The 18,653-nt window shown below is 38.3% G+C and overlaps 1 protein-coding gene across 1 annotated transcript in view; it reads right to left on the reverse strand.

Moving 5' to 3' along the window:
• Nucleotides 1-8,940: 8,940 nt before the first annotated feature.
• The window catches only part of tecta (tectorin alpha), a 45,341-nt gene continuing 35,628 nt past the window's right edge, over nt 8,941-18,653 (reverse strand). The window contains exons 19-23 of the mRNA XM_015370181.1: nt 17,442-17,690; nt 16,218-16,380; nt 16,048-16,132; nt 14,275-14,394; nt 8,941-9,552 (exon numbers count right to left, since the gene is read on the reverse strand). Coding sequence (XP_015225667.1) covers nt 9,449-9,552; nt 14,275-14,394; nt 16,048-16,132; nt 16,218-16,380; nt 17,442-17,690 — 721 coding nt within the window. The 3' untranslated portion in view covers nt 8,941-9,448. The remainder of the gene's footprint in view (nt 9,553-14,274; nt 14,395-16,047; nt 16,133-16,217; nt 16,381-17,441; nt 17,691-18,653) is intronic.

Consider the following 18,653-nt stretch of genomic DNA (forward strand, 5'->3'; position numbering starts at 1 on the left):
ATATTTTTCCGGCTTTCAAAATGTGGTCACTAGATGATGTTGATCGTTCAGTTATTTTTGTATCCATGTTGCTTGGGGTTTCAGTCAGTCCACTGTGAAGCCCCCGACTACAGATATGGTGCTGCACCACACAGCAAAAGGGCTCCACAGCACTATCTGCCAGAGTGGCGGTACAAAGGTAGCCCATTTTCCCTCAGTTTTAGGTACATATGTTTTGCTTTAAAAAAATCAATTCTAGGAACTAAAAGATCAATATTATATCAAGCAGCCAAAAATCACAATATATTGCCAAAACTATTTTTTTCCCACACCGCTATGTGACACCCTCCTCTGGTTGTTTACTATGAGCGGAGGTTAAGCAAATATTGATATTCCATGCAGGAAAGAATAGCTGGTATGTTTAGAGATTTTTTTTTGCATTTCAACAGGTTTTTTTTAATCCTACTTTTAATCTTCCAAGCAGCACAGCAATAAAAAGTTGTTGATTGCACAGATTTCTTTATAAAGTCATGCTTCTAAACTGTAATGCATTGCATGCAGGGAGAAGAAGCACATATGTGTGAGAGTTATAAGCAGTTTTATCCCTGTCTTAACACTCTAAAAGCATGCTCAGCACGCCTTTAAACACCTTGAACTTTGTAAAGAGATGAGTCGTTCAGCGGTGAAAGAAACTTTGATTTACATTTAAAGATAACATGTTTTTATGAGGAATCAAGAATTATCACATTACTTTCTCTAGAAACCGTTGAATAACAACTTAATAAATAAAAGTCAGTTGAGAAATGTATAGATATTAATGGACTATAAACTAATCAGAGAGTGATTAATAAACCCAATGAACTGAAGCTGACAGCATATCCTGACTCCTGCACACTAAACTGCTGGTAATAATCATCTCATTGTCTCAACTTATGTAAGAATCCGAGTGTAATTATCATCATAAAGGATAGTTATCACACAGCTTTTAATGTTCATCAGCAGAACAAGTTGGACCGAGAGTACCTCCCAGGTAATTAGAGCGCACTTTGGACTTCCAGTCATACCCTAAGTTTGATCCTGCAGCTCTGGGTGAGGACAGGTTGAGGGAATACTTTCATATCTGAATAAACCAAAGGATTCCTTTTCAATAAACTCCACAATCAGCTGTGTTTACAAAGTAGAGACTCATAGATATACAGCACATCAGTGTGAAAAATTTTATTTCACCTTTTATTTCCTCTAATTGTTTAAATTATAATCAAAAATCATTTGGGTTTTCTGTACACCTTTAAGTAAAGTGTTTTCACTTATGCTGATTTAAAAAAAAAAGTTTTTTTAAGCTTTTACCATAAATCATGACCTCTGGAAGGGGGAAAGTTACATCCGTTAACAAAATGCGGATTGTTTTCAGAAAAAATGGCTGAATTCGTAAAGAGTTCTAGATGGTTTTAGGTTGAAAAAAATCCCTGGAGATATCAAAACTCATTTAATTGCAATAAGATTCACTTCTCCAAGAGCCTGAAATAAGCAAAATATCAGCAAACACAGGCAGAAAGATGTATCTAAGAACCTACATACACACCCCTATCATTACAGACACGCCAACGTAACCATAGAAACCCAGCAGGCTCAATATGGGAGGGAAATGAGTCATTTGCACTTGTCTTGCGTTTCGTCACTAACTTGAGAATTATCAGTGACCTCAGTGAACTGAATGTGACAACTTCATGTGGTGACACAGTTTCAGGTGTGCTCTTCCTAATGTTGCTCTGTTTATAGGAGAAAACGTCAGTTTTGTGGTGTAAAACTGGATGCACTGTTTTTTAAAGTTCATAGAAAGTATGGTAATTTTTAAAACTTGTCCATTGGAGGAGAGGTTGGTAAATCCAGCTTCAGAAAGTAAAAAGCCTTTACAGTTCACTTAACCAGGAGATTTTTCACCATTTTACTTAAACTCAAATCTTTGACTAGAGCCTGGTGAGTTTTAGACACAATACACCCATTTCAAATGATTTAACCACCTAATGAAGCTTGGATGTAAAACTCATAAAGAAATAGAGACACATCTAAAAGTTGCAGAACACAATCCCATGGAGGACCTTAGTTTGAGACCACTGTTTCAAACATTGGTCCTTGTCTATGATGTGGTGCTGGAAATAGTAAATGGTTGGAAATCATCTCTTTTCAGTTTTTTTTTTTTACTTTATGGACCTGGATTACGCGCTGTGATGGACTGATGACCTGTCCAGGGTGTACCCTGCCTCTCGCCTTTATACAGCTGGAGTTATAGGCACCAGCACCCCTCACGACTGTGCTTGGGATAAGCGTGATGGAAAATGGATGGACAGATGGACCTGGATTACCTAACTCTGCAAACGAAGCTTTTGTCTGAGATTTCTTGAGGCTTCATATTTTCTGTCCTCCTTAAATTAGGATTTCTGTAGGTTTTCATCGTGTAAGGAAAAGTAGTTCTTCTGTTCCTGGAGTTGGATGGACATTATTTTTTAAAATTTGGAAATACCTGCAGGGACTTTAAGGCTGATATCCTGCAACTTTCAGATATGTCCATGGTCCAGCATACCTAAATCAAGTGGTTTAATGACCTCACCATGCAGCCAAGGGCAGTGTCCTAATAGTTTCCATTCCACCCTTGTGTTCGTTCAATTAGGAGCGACCTTTCTCATTACTTCCTTTGCACCCTTGATCCAAACTTTGCTTAAAGGAATAGTACACCCAAAACATGATTAGCCTTCATTTTCTACTCACCCCCATGCTGAACAACACTCTGGAGTACTTTTTTGATATCTCAAATGCATCTGGAGATCTGGGAGGCTTCTTGCTGTCTGCTGACATTCAAATAATGGAGGTGCCCAGCGCCTGAGGCAGAAAGGTCCATAAAAGTCCACAAAAAACGTGTCAATATTCCTCCATACTGCTCGTCCAATGTATTCCAAGTGTCCTGAGTGGGTAGCATCCAGAATTTACTCGAAACGAAGTCATTTAGAATGTTTTTAGAGCATAAACAGTAGTGTATAGGATTTCCTGAAAGCGTGTTCACAACGCTACGGAAACCGCGGCAGACCAAACCAGATGAAAGTGCGCATTCAGCTCGGCAAAGAACTCATGCTCTTCCTCAACACTGAAGTCCTCAGATATTTTTCTTTCGTTGTTTCTTTCTTTGCACAGGTAAACAGCACATTTCTTCTTCTACGCTTGCATTATCGGCAGAGCAGACGCTGAATGTGCACTTTCATCTGGTTTGGTCTGCCGCGGTTTCCGTAGACTCGTGAACGCGCTTTTAGGAAATCCTATACACTACTGTTTATGCTCTAAAAACATTCTAAATGACTTTGTTTCGAGTAAATTCTGGATGCTACCCACTCAGGACACTTGGAATACATTGGACGAGCAGTATGGAGGAATATTGACACGTTTTTTGTGGACTTTTATGGACCTTTCTGCCTCGGGCGCCATAGACCTCCATTATTTGAATGTCAGCAGACAGCAAGAAGCCTCCCAGATCTCCAGATGCATTTGAGATATCAAAAAAGTACTCCAGAGTGTTGTTCAGCATGGGGGTGAGTAGAAAATGAAGGCTAATCATGTTTTGGGTGTACTATTCCTTTAAGCGTGCATCTGAGTAGACTGCATTGAAATATATTACCCATAATTTAATGCCAACGTTTCTGCCATTTGCTGGCATTTTGTAGGTTTGTACTCTACACAAGCCAACCCTTACATGGACTTCTACCAAGTAAACACTACGTAGATGAGGATAGGGTGTACTGTAGTGTGGTACTGGGCCAGGGCCCTACAGAGCCTTGCTAATGACCTACTTTTTCCATTCAGGTGTATTACAGCAAAAAAACATCCTAAAGTTTCAGGACAGGGTCCCTCGAGGATTGGAGTTTGACACCTGTTTTTTTAGAGCCCTTGGAAAACAGAAACTCTTAATGAGAAAAATAATATCACTGATACGTAACATGATCCCCCTGAGGTGAAGCTTATTCCAGAATTTGACTCTCACATCAGACTGCTTGTGTTCTGTTGAATCCCTGAAAATGGAGTGGAAAACTTTTAGTGGAGCCTAAAGGTAAGTAGATCATCCTCAGAGAGGATTTCCCAAGACAAAAACAACTGCAACATTTTTGGAGAACAAGCTCAACTTTCGCTGGAAGTTTCTGTTATTCTTGCAGAACAATTAAACTTTCCTGCTGAGCTAATCTGTAAAAAGCCATTAAACAGCAGAGAAGACTGTATGTCCATGTATGTGTTTTAACCCACAACAGCTTTAAATGTCTTCTATCTTGTTTTGGTTCTCAACAAATGTCTGTTTATGGGTTCATGTTTCGTTAAACTAAAGCATGCGAGGTATTCTATGAATCAGACCCCTTTTTAAATGATCCTGGTCTAATAAAACTAATAGTGAAAAATAAAAATCATAGTGGTTGAAAAAAGGGTCTTGCATGCATGTTCTTTGAAGCATATATCTCCAAAGGTTTCAAAAGTATTCATGTTTATTTCTCAAGTAGAAGTATAAATCCTATTGTTTCAACTTAAGCTTTAATGTAAAAGCAACATTTTCAAAACGACTTAAAATATACAAGTAATGCAGGGAAAAATGTTAAGGACAGATGCTGTAAACCTTATACTGGTTACTGCACTACCCTATTAAAGGAACCTTTTTCATACAATGGTGGATGATAACTTCCTTATAGTTAATTTTCTTAGTTTTATAACCAAATGTAACAGTGTCAGATTTAACTTTGCTTGAAAAACTATTTATGTCGGTATATGGAGAACAACAAGTTGGTGCAGTATCGAGTCCAACCACAAAGGAAATAAACAACATATTCTCATTATTAGTTCGTATGAAATCGTACGAAAAGTTATGCACAGTATTTCGTACGTTTTTCCTCGAAAATACAGATCAGTGCGCCTGCGCAGCCAGACAGACGAAAAAAGGAGATCCGCGGACGGACGTAAAACTGGGAAAAACAGTGCAATAATCACTTCTTCAGGTCTCTAACTACGTTGCTTGCTGTTTTGTATCTTAGGGTTAGGGTTAATTGTATGTTAAATTTGATGTTATTTAATGGTGCGTACGATGCACATGCGCAAAGATATCTTGTCTCGAGGCAAGATGTAAAAATACGATGAAATGCGACGAAAAAAACGTCTAAAATGTACAAAATTACGGTGCATAACTTTTCGTACGATTTCATACGAACTAGTCTGGAACAAATTATTTTGATGCTTTTTATTTATTTATTTTTTTTTTTTTATTCCAACCAGCCATAATGAAAATGAGCTTAAATGAAACAAAACTAGCAAGTCCATTTTAAAAATGTAAAGAGTACAAAGTTGTAAGTATTAGTTGAGGACCCAAATGAATTCTGTGAAAAAAAAATCAGAATTCTGAGATTAAAGTCAGAATTGTGAAAAAAAAAAAAATTCAGAATTCTGAGATTAAAGTCAAAATTCTGACTTTTTTCTCATATTTTACTGAAATAAAAGTTAAAAATCAGTTAACTTTTTTTATTTTTTCAGTGGCCCTAACCCTCTTCCGTACTCTTCAGTTGCTTCTTAACACTTCTCTTCTTCCTCTTAAGTTTCATGGAGGAGGGAAAGATTCTTAGTTGATCTTGCCATCTAATGTTTCTTTAATCATTACCTTCATTACCATCCAGCTCCTATCGGATGTCGCTGGTTACTGACAAACACTAGAAAACTCAAACTCCTCATATTATTCACTGTCTGTCAGATTCAGCCTGATTTCTCTCAGGAAGGTGTGAAGTGTCTGACAGCGTTCCATTTTTATTGATTTACTGCATAGTAACTGTAACCTGGAGACAAATTAACCACAACACTGGAGCGAGGCAGATGTTAGGCCTGTTCTGCATGTTTGAAGTGACTTCAGGGGGTTGGATATAGTAAAAAAATGTTGCCTTTTATTATTGTGGACCCAATTTGTTTCTCATGCGGTTACTCAGCTGGTGTACGGTGGTGTGATAAGGGCGGTGCAGTCACACTGCAAAAATTATCTAGAAATAAGTCAGTCTTTCTTAAATTAACTGCATTTACTCCTAATTTTAGTAGGTAAATAAGATGATTTGTCAATGGAATGGTTATTTTTACTCTTAAAATAAGATATGCACTTGAACTAAGACAATGCAATTGTTCTTTTTCTTAATTTAAATGTAAATTGTCGTATTCCATTGGCAAAGTTTCTCACTTACCTCCTCAATTCAAGAACAAATGTAGTTATATTTAGAAAAAATGACTTATTTGGATTTCAATTTTCTCCAGTGCATGCTTGCATTCATTGAACAAATGCACTGGTGATGAAACATTTACTTAAAGGAAATAGGATTTTGCCCTCAAATAAAGGAAAAAGAAAAACACCTGCTGGATTTTTTAATATTAAGAAGATATTTTAACAAAATGAAGAGGACTTTATGCTTGTACACAGAAGGAAAAAAAAAGCCTCGCCATTGAGGAATTTGCAATGAGGCTGAATTAAAATTTTATCCCTCCTCTGGGAGATCAGAGGTTTGTAAGGTGAGGAGGAGACAAACAGACAGAAAACGACTGTGAGAGAAGTGAGGAATGCAGTACTTTCCCTCCGCCTCAATGCCTCAGTATCATATGACAATCCTTCATGGAAAACTACACCAATCGCGTCGACAGAGACAAAAAGTACACAAAAAGCAAAACTAAATATATTCCCTACAACCAAAATATACTCTGGGTTTTTGTTGTATGTTTGCTAAAGTTATTATCTGAGGTGGCTTTTCACACACAAATGTATCACCTATTAAATATTTGTGTAGCTCACCATGCATTCAATCATAATGTAAACATTATGAAATACTTTCACACATTGCTTTCCTCCCTCATAATCCATCAAACAACAGAGGTTTGGAAATCTGCAGCTTGCACTGGAAAAAATAGACATCTAGATAAGTAATTTTTTCTTAAAATTAGTGCATTTGTTCTTGGATTGAGGAGGTAAAAGAGATATTTTGCCAATGGAACAAGACAATTTACACTTAAAATAAGAAAACTCAATTGCATTGTCTTATTTAAAGTGCATATTATCTAATTATCTTATTTTAAGAGTAAAAATACTCATTATATTGGCAAACCATCTCAATTACCTACTCAAATTAATGGTAAATACACTTAATTTAAGACATTTTTTGTTATTTCTAAATCGTTTTTGCAGTGTGAGAGCTTTTAAAAATAGCAACACATTTTCCATAGAGGATATTTAAATAATATGATATGCTGTCTTATTATAAATTATTAACATTTGAAAGACTTTTCTTTAGCTGGACTAAGGATAGAAATGTCTTCTTGGATTGTAAAGTTTGAGGAATGCTTTAAATCATCGAGGCGAGTGGGGGGCGACTGTCTGTGAGCGTCTTAGTAAGTAAATAAAGTTTTAGATTGTGCTTGGTTTGGACTTAAAAAAACACAATGTGAATTAATGTGTGGATGTAATATTAGTTATTTCAATTTTCTGAAAAACAGCCTCATTTAGATTGAATTCTTCACAGTAAGTTTAGCTTTTTTTTTGCCAACCATAGGGGGCTTATAGTTAAAATATTCCACTTAGAAATGCAACACCTCCACAATGAGCCTATTTGTCAGCAGTTACTGCAAATTCCTTTTTTACTTAAAATGATGCAACTTGTGTTTTTTGTTTTTCTTTTTTGAAAACACTGGCTTTTGTTTGGAAGATTAACCCCCAGGGGGTCGAAAACTTCTCCACCCCGTAGCCTCCTAAACAGCATTTGCTATTGGATTTGGACCCTCTTTGCAAAGTTACAGTTTTACTACATTTATTCCCCTTTCAATAACTTTAAAAAATGTTTACCGGTAGTATAATTTTGTCAACTAGAATGTTTTTAACATTATTATATTTTTGTTGAACCTCAACAAGCTGTTGTTTGCTTTTGCTGTGAAGAACAGAGCAAAAGAAATCAACCCTCTTTCAAGTGTGTGTGTGGAAAGCTCCTCTTAAATACCTGTCAGTGCTTTACGCCAAGTTTTGTTTGCAAAGTTCAATAGTTTAACGTGCACAAATATGCTGCTGCAAAAGGGAGAATGAATGCTCTGTCCTGTAAGCCGAGGTGGGATATTCCTTTCATGCAAACTTCAAAGTTGAAATTGAAATCTTCTGAGCTAGTATTTCAATTACCATTAATAATACGGATTTTAAAATCATTTTATTGTATTTATGGGAATTGTGGGAAAAATAACACGTTTTTATTTTTGCTATTGTTTTTATTTCTGCTCCAATTTTCTGCAGCCTTCTTCTTGGAAAAACACTGACCTAGACTAATGCATCCAAAGCTACAGAGGCTGCCGTAAATACATAATAATATTGAGTTTCTTTGCTAGCTTTTGTGTTCATTCCTATTGTAAAAAAACAAACAAAAAAACAGTAAAATCACTTGGAAACTGTGTGTGCATGTTTAATTTTCAGCCTGGAGTTGAAGGGTATTCAGAGCAACATCTGAGACTGAATAAAACACAATACGAGAAGAGCCAAAGGAGCAGGAACTGGCTACTTACTGCATTGAACAGCTCCAACACTCCAAAAACAGATTGCTTCTACATTTGATGCAGCACAAAGTGATCTTTAGGATTTTAAAACAGGATGGAGAAACACTTTGTTTAACTTTTTGTTTAACTTAAACCCACTTGAAAACCAGCAACGTGCTCTTACACTTCTTTTCATACAAATGTGTTTCTTAATTAACCTAAATGAAATACTTATGCTTTTTTAAAACTAAGGGGAATAGAATTTAATGAATGAAAGGGTGGAGGATGTATTTTTATTTAGCAGAATAATAAAATGCTTTAAAATTACTGCAAATTAGCTGGTTTAATAGGAAGAAAATAAAGAAATTATCAGCTGAAAAATTGACTATGATGAATTTTCAATGAATCTTTTTTGACTCAACTTCATAAACATTTATCTTAGATCTGGCAAAAAGCAATGCTTACTGGAGGTTATCCACAACAACAAAAACAAACAAACAAACAAAAAAAAACTCTTATGTGATATTAATCTTTCTGTTCTGCCTATCTATATGTTGTAATCTTTCCCTAACTTTCCCTCATTTCTTCAAATTGGAACTTTTTTCTTTGGCGCCATCTAGTGGTGATTGTTAACACGACATTTTCAACAAAAATGAAAACAATGGGAACATTTTGAAAACTTTATAAAAATATGTAAAAAAAAAAAAAAAAAAAAAACTCTACACAGTAGTTTTAAATTACAGATCCTGATGAATCTAAATAACAGGAAGACTGAAATTAACGCTTAGCAGTTTTCTACAGAGATGTTCACAAACTAAATTCACAACAACTTTCAAATATTCGCAGATTTTAAAATTTCGGTCTATTCTTCAAGTCTTTTCTGTGTTGATGTGTATTTGGTTGCTTTATTTAGGCGTTAGGAAAAGATAAGGCAGTTAAAGTGGGTCAGGATGATGGAGATTAGGGCGCTGGAGCTCAGCAGAGGAAGAGCAGGGGTGACTTTACAGGAAGAGCTCAGAACTGCAAGAGAGGAAAAATGCAACAGAATTGGTCAAACGTTCATATAGTTCCTAATATACATGAATTTTAAACAAAAAGCTTCCAAACATTTCCTGCAAGCGGAGAAAAGTATTCAACAAAGAAAGTCAGCTCAACATCTTAAAGGAATAGTACACCCAAAACATGATTAGCCTTGATTTTCTACTCACCCCCATGCTGAACAACACTCTGGAGTACTTTTTTGATATCTCAAATGCATCTGGAGATCTGGGAGGCTTCTTGCTGTCTGCTGACATTCAAATAATGGAGGTCTATGGCGCCCGAGGCAGAAAGGTCCATAAAAGTCCACAAAAAACGTGTCAATATTCCTCCATACTGCTCGTCCAATGTATTCCAAGTGTCCTGAGTGGGTAGCATCCAGAATTTACTCGAAACGAAGTCATTTAGAATGTTTTTAGAGCATAAACAGTAGTGTATAGGATTTCCTAAAAGCCCGCGCCTGCAAGTTCACGACGCTACGGAAACCGCGGCAGACCAAACCAGATGAAATTGCGCATTCAGCTCGGCAAAGAACTCATGCTCTTCCTCAACACTGAAGTCCTCGGATATTTTTCTTTCGTTGTTTCTTTCTATGCACAGGTAAACAGCACATTTCTTCTTCTACGCTTGCATTGTTTACCTGTGCAAAGAAAGAAACAATGAAAGAAAAATGTCCGAGGACTTCAGTGTTGAGGAAGAGCATGAGTTCTTTGCCGAGCTGAATGCGCACTTTCATCTGGTTTGGTCTGCCGGCTTCCGTAGCGTCGTGAACGTGCGGGCGCGCACTTTCAGGAAATCCTATACACTACTGTTTATGCTCTAAAAACATTCTAAATGACTTCGTTTCGAGTAAATTCTGGATGCTACCCACTCAGGACACTTGGAATACATTGGAAGAGCAGTATGGAGGAATATTGACACGTTTTTTGTGGACTTTTATGGACCTTTCTGCCTCGGGCGCCATAGACCTCCATTATTTGAATGTCAGTAGACAGCAAGAAGCCTCCCAGATCTCCAGATGCATTTGAGATATCAAAAAAGTACTCCAGAGTGTTGTTCAGCATGGGGGTGAGTAGAAAATGAAGGCTAATCATGTTTTGGGTGTACTCTTCCTTTAATAATGCTGTGAAATAGTTCAAGTTGTAGCTCAACAAATTAGAAAAGCATTGGAAAGTTTATTGATTTTAGTAACTCAATTCAAAACCCATAAGTTGGTTTGATCAAACAAAGGGATTTTTAGTGTACACTGCTGTTAACTTAGTTAATAAGAGCTAAAGTACTAAACATTTATAATGCAGACGGATACTAGCAAACTCAAGGAGGAAGTGGTGGCCTCCAGAAATGTTTCAATGGGGGGCGGCCAGATGGGGCCACTAAAAATCTTGGGGTGGCACACTGAAACTAAAAGCCATAATTTCATGGTTTGATTCTACTATTGTGGTAAACCTGCCTGTAAAAATCATAATAACTTAAGTAAACACCTTTTCATTGGGGTGACCAGGGCATTGCACAGGGTGGCTGTGGCCACCCCCTGGTGGCGCCACTGCAAGGAGGGAGCGCCGAAACTGTCTAAAGTAGGTCGCTAAAAGTACTGAATCAAAAAAATATCAATAGAGAAAAAAAATCTGAGCAAGATTTAATAAAGAAGGATTAGTGGACTGAGTCTGTGCTTCAAGTGCCACAGAAACATTTCTAATATTGGCTTTGATTCAGGAGTGGATCAGCACCAGAGCTGCGTCTGGATGTGTTCATGTTTGGTGACTCAAAAGGCCTTTGATCAAGCTGCCGTCCAAACCTTGAGAAGCTCCATCAAGCTCTTTGCTTCACATTTCTCTCAAGGCTGCAGTTTTCCCTGTTGCTTTTTGACCTTTTCCGTCCACAAAACTTTCCATTAACCAGCTTCTTTAGCAACAGCTGTTTGAAGCCTAGTAAACCCATCTGAAGGAGATTAGTAGCTCCCTGCCGTAATTACGCAACTCTTTGATAATAATGTAATTATTTAGGATAAAGCTGTTTGTTTTATTAATAATTCCATCAGAAATCCTATCGATTGCCTCAAAGGGTCATGATAATGAATGGACCTAGACAATCCTATATGTTGTTAACCTGTTTTTGTGCCTCCTTTGCTGTATTAGATTAATAAAAAAACTTTTAACTATGTTTATAGAACTGATCATTGAGTCTTTATTTAATCCCAAGAAAAAAAATATGGATCATCTTGATTTGCTTTGCAGGGAAAGATTTCACACGGCAGCTGCTGCGAACCTGCTGGTGGGAACTCAGCGCCCTGCGCACCGACTCGCAGGTGTTGATTACAACGCTGACAACAACCTGTCCCCAAAAAACACTGATATCTGTGAAGGATTTCTTTAAAGGAACATTTCAGATGTTCAAGTGGGTCATCAGTAGTGTGTGATTACCTGCGACAGACAATGGTTTCATTTAACAGAGTTAAACTGGAGCTCTAGAAAGAGCCGATCTCAGTCATTTAAAGGGGTCATTGAATGCAAAACCGAGTTTACATTGTCATAGATGAATAACGATAGTTCAGTGGGTGAAATGAATGTACGCAGAAGTCACAATTTTAAACTTCCACCATAAAACGGGCGAATCCAAATGAAGCACCGACTTGACGTCAATTGGGGAAGTTGCCTTATTTGGTTCTGGTCTGTACTTTTGTCACGCCCCGAAATTGACATTCATACGAGCCCACTGGTTCACTGGCCAAAGGGAGGGCGGGAGGTTGGGGGGGGGTATGAAGTGTCCACCGCTGGGCCGCTGATTGGAGCGGACCTCAGCAGTAGGGATGGGAATCGAAAACCGGTTCCTGTTCAGAACCGGTTCCGTATTTTCCGATTCCATGGCATCGTTTGGCAGCTCGCTGAACGATTCTTTTTTTCGATTCCCGCAGCACCAGAGCCTAATGCGCCGACTCTGGGGAGCACGACTTACGTCACGTTTTTTACGCAAGTTACGCATTTTCGATTCCCGCAGCACCAGAGCCTAATGCGCCGGCTCTGGGGAGCACGACTTACGTCACGTTTTTTACGCAAGTTACGCAAGTTACGCAAGTTGGAAGAAATATTCGAGGAGGAAGACAACGAGCTGCGGTCACTTTGTGAATCAAAGCCCCGTCTTTCCTTATCCCAGAGGGTAGATCAGGAAATCCAGCTCTATAAAAGCTTGCCCTCCATCCCCTGCAGGGATAGCGCCACACTGTGGTGGTGGAACAAGCAAGATACGCTGCCCTTGCTATCTGGACTGGCTGAAAACTACCTCTGTGTGCAGGCTTCCTCCACCCCATCTGAGAGGGTGTTCTCCACGGCTGGAGACACCTTAAGCCCTGAAAGATCCCGTATCCTTCCAGAAAAAGTAGATATGCTCATCTTTCTGCAAAAGAACTGTTAATTTTCCCTACTACTGTTTTATAATTAGTATTTTTTGTTATTTAAAATAGGTGATTATCCCATCATTTGTTATTAGACATTGTTGGTTATTAAGTTTGTTCTTGTATTCATTTTTCATTTAAACACAGATGTTACTCCAGTTTCACATTTCCTGTGGACATCTTGATCTTGTTGAGTTTGTAAGATTGTGCAATAGTTAAGTAAACAAAGTTGATGCTGATAATTAAACTGTTTGTTCTCCTTTTTCCCCCAAATTGGAATCGAAAAAAGAATCGATAAAGAGTCGAATCGTTTCATAGAATGGAAAAGGGAATCGGAATCGTGAAAATCTTTTCAATTCCCAACCCTACTCAGCAGAGAGCCATGAGCCGCCCATCCTCAGCTGGAGGAGGGGGGCAGGGGGCCGGTAAGGCAGGCGGGGGGAATCACAGGGCCGTCGGTGTCCAGGCTACCATCACCGGGTCGGGTTCGGTCACTCCGGCCACCGCTGGCTCCCTGCCCCTGAATGCCGGGGTTCCTGGACCAGCCACGGAGTTGAGGGTGTTTCGACTACGCGCTGCACCCGCACGATTTTAAAATTCCCCCCGGACATTTTTTGGTATGAAAAGTAGGACATGTCCGGGTAAAAAAGAGGACGCCTGGTCACCCTACCATATCAACAATTTTCAGTGAGTGAGTTCTTGTTGCGATGATGCGTCTTTGCTCAGCAGCTTCACTCGTTGTAAACCAACCAATCAGAGCACAGCTCATCTAAATATTTATAAGCATACCATAAAAGGAAGAAAACCTGTCGTTTCATTCTAGGCCTTTTAACCAGGCTTGCATTAGGGCTCATAGAACAGCAAATATGCCATTTTCAGCCCAACCAATGTTACACACCCTATTCAGAGACCTGAAGGACCAAATACCCTATAGAATCATTCTTTAATGACCCCTTTAAACCGACAAATCTCATATCTGAGCCGAAGACTGTATGAGTAAAAAAAAGATTCAATCATGAAAATACATGAGAGAATAAGAGATAGAAATAAATAGAAAAAACAGCTAAAGTTCCCAAAAATCACAGTAATGGTGTAATTGTTTTGAGTATGAGATATAAATGTATTTATGAAGCATTAAACTAAAAAAACTAGTCTGATGGAAAAAAAGAAATCTAAATAAATCTCTAGTGACGGCTGCTGGTTGATATTTTAGGAAAAAAATTAAGATTTTAAAACATTTTGATTAAAATATTTTTTTATAAAGATTGCAGGGTTTTTTCACTGTATAAAAACATATGTCATGTGCTGATTCTTACTGCGGCAGCTTTTCCCATCAGGTTGCAGCATCCCCGTCACACAGCTGCAGATGGGACCGGTGGCCTTACTGGTGCAGATCTGCTCGCAGCCACCGTTGTCTTCCTCACACCAGTCTGATTCTGGAGAAGCAGAAAGAACGTTTTAGTAATGAACTTTCTGATAAAAATAACTCAGAGTTACTTATCAGCTTTTCTCGCAGATATTGTCAAGTTGAATTTTTTTTTAATTTGTTGTGAGTGTTTTTTGGTGTTGTTTTCCCTAGATTCCACTTACACATTTAGTTCTGTCTTTTTTTTTTATTTCCTTTGAAAGAGTTATCTCAGGAGCCAAACTATGGGTTACCTTTATTGAATTTCTTCCTCTTGTACATTCATTTCTGTCATTCTACATGTAGAAGGCGTGTAAAGGTACAGTAAAGTCCCAATTCAGTACATCAGTTTTTCCAGAACAATTTGGGACATAATCAGTACACTTTGATCAAGAGATGCTATTTATCTCTTTGTGTTTTGATTATTTATAATTAGTTTAAAATAATTAGCTTAAAGTCAGTGCATAAATAAATGCAAAACCAATAAAACCACATGGAAATGGTGAAGTTTGTAATTTAGGACATTTAGAATAGTTGACACTCATTGAGAATAAGATCCCCTTTGAGCTTTGATATTTAAAGGTATAGTGCAGGATATTCTTCTTCCAGGTGGATCATCAAAATAAGTGGTCCTCCTAATTGTCAATCATTCTGGTGATATGTTTACATAAGGCCGTCCCTCTCAGGAGGGAGTACAGGGTTTTGCATGTGCATTTTTTTCTTTTTTTTTTGCAGTGGAGAGGGCGGGTCTTTTAAAAAATTCGGGAAAATCCTCCACTATACCTTTAAGAGATCCACAGGCTGATCGAATGGTATCAGGACTCTCCTCCTTTTTTTCTCTGCCAGCGAAATTAGAAAATTTGTCTGCAGCTTTCTGCATGCGCTGCACATAACATTCTACATTTTTTCTGCTTTATAACCAGAGATGGTTATTTTTATGGCGACTTTTTACTTCTACTCTTTACATTTTTACACAAATATCTGTACTTTCTACTCCTTACATTTTTAAAAATTGGCTCGTTACTTTAGTTTTGAATCATTTCAATGGAGTTACCGTTATTATTTTTCACGTCATCAATACCAAATTCAATCTAATTGGATGGGAATCTACGTTGCATTTGACGCACCACTACAAGATGAATCGACAGATTCGGCGGTATTCATTTGCGGCAAATCATTGCAGCTTGGTGGCGGTGGCGTTAGCATAGTAGTATGGACGACGAGATGATTGAAAATGAACACAACGGAGATCTAGTCCTATTGGCAGACATCCATTTAAAATGTAGGCAACGGCATGAAAAAAATGGTTTCTACTTTTACTTTTATACTTTAAGTAAATTTACAAGCCTGTACTTTCTTACTTTTATTTGAGTAAAGAAGTTTAATAAGTAATTCCACTTTTACCAGAGTATTTTTTAACACAAGTATCTGTACTTTTACTCAAGTACGGAAAGTGAGCACTTTTGCCATCTCTGTTTATAACTGGTTAAACTCAGAGTTGCTCCAAACCCCAAGGACTGTACTGTACTTTTCCAGTATATCTGCTTACCATTACACTTCTGCTGGATAACGATCAAAAAGAATCGTAATGAGCCACATGCTGCAGCGCTGATTGTTTTAGTGGCATAAAAAAATCTGTTTTGTTTGATTTATCGTAGTATGGCTCTAAGAGGAGCTTTCAAACCTCTTCTTCTGATGGGTCCAACTGTCAGGATGTGCTCCTTATGGTCACTGTCTTCCGAGTACATTCTCCTCTTGTGAGGACAGTTCTGAAGGAGCAGGACAAAGATTTTAACTTCAAGCTAAAAAAAAACATCATCCCTTCTACTGTGAATAGTTTCTTCAGGTTCTCACCACTTTGCAGGCGTTTGTGTCTGAGTCACAGAGCGTAACGTCACAGTGTAGGTGGACCTCATCATAGTCTCCGATGAACTTGAAGACGGTGACGTGGAAGCGACAGGTGAGGGACACGCCGTTCTCTGCCATCCCGATGGTGTTGTCCTTTGTGTTTGGGCACCTGGAAGGTATGTGTTATAGAACTATGTTGCAATAAACAGTCCAAAAATTGGTTTTCAGAATAGTTCTATATTATCTTTACTTCATTTTAAGATGGACAATGGAAAACATTTGAGAAACCTATGTCCACTTAGCTGCACGTTATTTTCTGTGATTACAGACCTGAGCGTTTCTCCTTTACAAGTGTTTGTGTGTTTGCTTGTCTTATTTTATATTTGCAGGACCTTTTTAATTAGCTGTAAATTGATTCATGGGCACTTCCGTTGGACTCCTCAGGCACTTATAGGGATCTTTTGCTTCTGACTTTGCAAACTAACAGGGAACTATCTGCAAAACATGTTACCCCCCTTAAGTCATGAAAGAACTGATTGTTCACAAAAGCTGCTTCACTTTTTCAGCCACACTATAGTAGATTGATGGCAGACCTGCAGAATTAAGAAATCAGAAAACCAGGGACTGAGAAAAAAACATAAAGTTGGCTGAAAAATCTCAAAATCCCAATGTCCTGATCTAAAGATCAAGTAGAGATAAGAACCAAAGGCACTGACAATGTTCTGCCTGGAAAGAATTTTTGGTCACTATAGAACCAGAGTGAGAACCAAAATCCTTCTCAAAAGTAAAACATCTCGCCTGGTCAGCCAGGCCAACAATTGACCCCAACGACCCCCTTTCAGAGGCATAGCTCAGTATCAGGTTTTGCAGACTAACAAAGAACCCAAACGACTCCCCGTTCCTAAGAGGTGGTTCAATTTGCACATTTTGAATTGAAAAAGCTTCCTGTATTGGAAGCGAAACATCTTCAAACTTTACATTTTTTCCCCAAATTGTTTTGGAATGATGATGCCCAAAGTTTTGAAAAAAAAAAAAACTTTTGCAGACTGATCAGACAAAAAAATAAAGTCTTAAATCTGACTAAGATGCTGTAGTAAAATCTTTAATCTGGACATAATTTTCCCATCTTTCTGTGGCAAAAAATTCTTTAGAGAAGTTTTTAAAGTCTAAAGATAACCAGATAACCACACATGAGAGCATGTGTGGTTATCTGGGACTAAAAAGACCTACCCCCGCTCTATGATGATATAACGGAGTCTGTCGCTGCTGTATCGCGATGGCGTGGCCCAGCACATGTTCACAATGAGTATGAGCTGGTTTACATCTGCTCCCTCCACAAAGACGCCCACAAACAGAATGTCCCGGGTGCTGAGAACCACCTCCCCCTCCCTGTATGGGTTGCGGTACGAGGAGTTCTTGTAGAGAGCCATCTTGGTGATGAAGTTTCCCTCCTGTGTCGGCAGAGTGAGGTTGATCACGCTGGTGGAAAAAAAGAAGAACAAAATCATCAGTCATTTTGTCCTGAAATAGTCGCATCAGCCCTGGTAAATATAAGTGAACAAAAGCGTTAAAATAAATGGTTCCCATGGAGATGCTTTTCCCTACTTTACCCCCCGCCTTCTGCTGGAGTGGAAGATAAGCTTTGGCCCTCATCCGGCCTGAGGTGTCGCACTTAAACTGAAACTTTGTTCTAACTGCAAATATATGGAGTTAAATCGGTCTCAATTTTCACATATACGCATATGTGATTCATACATGCACAGGACAAGCTCCACAAACACAACACGATTCACGCAACCATATAAGATTCACACATGCACGGCACATGATTCGCCAAAGTATTTCTTGTCCATAAAAAAATTATAAATGAAATTACAAAGTACCAGTGGTCTTTAAACTTCACTGTATTTGTGTGTGGATTTTTGAAACTCTCCTGACGTGCCTCCATACACAAATGCATTTTTTTAAACAGGGGATAGTTTGCAACCAATCACAGAGCTGTGTGTGTGTGGATCTTGTATTGTGTGTGTGTGTGTGAATTTTTTTGTGCTTGCGTGAATCGTGCTGTGTGTTGGGGAGCTTGTCCTGAGCATGTATGAATCACATATGTGTATTTATGAAAACGGAGACCGATATCTATACAGATGACTTTAGCCCAGTAACCATTCAACATAAAAGGTTTCCTCTCTGATAATCTTTTAATCATTATGTCTTCTTATTCTCTAGAACCACGATAGAAACTATTGATCTATGATCTATAAATTGAATGAATCTAATTAGATCCTGATGATAATGTTTCTATGTACATTTTTTTTGAGAGATGACAACATCTATCCATGCTCCTAACATCTATAACCTGACTCCGCCAGATGGATTTGCTCCGCATATCCATCTGGAAACCTTCCGTTGAAGTAATTTTGGGAAGGGGCGAAAATACTGGTT

Source organism: Cyprinodon variegatus, unplaced genomic scaffold (genome assembly GCF_000732505.1).
Source record: "Cyprinodon variegatus isolate N-32 unplaced genomic scaffold, C_variegatus-1.0 Scaffold43, whole genome shotgun sequence".
NCBI lineage: Eukaryota > Metazoa > Chordata > Actinopteri > Cyprinodontiformes > Cyprinodontidae > Cyprinodon > Cyprinodon variegatus.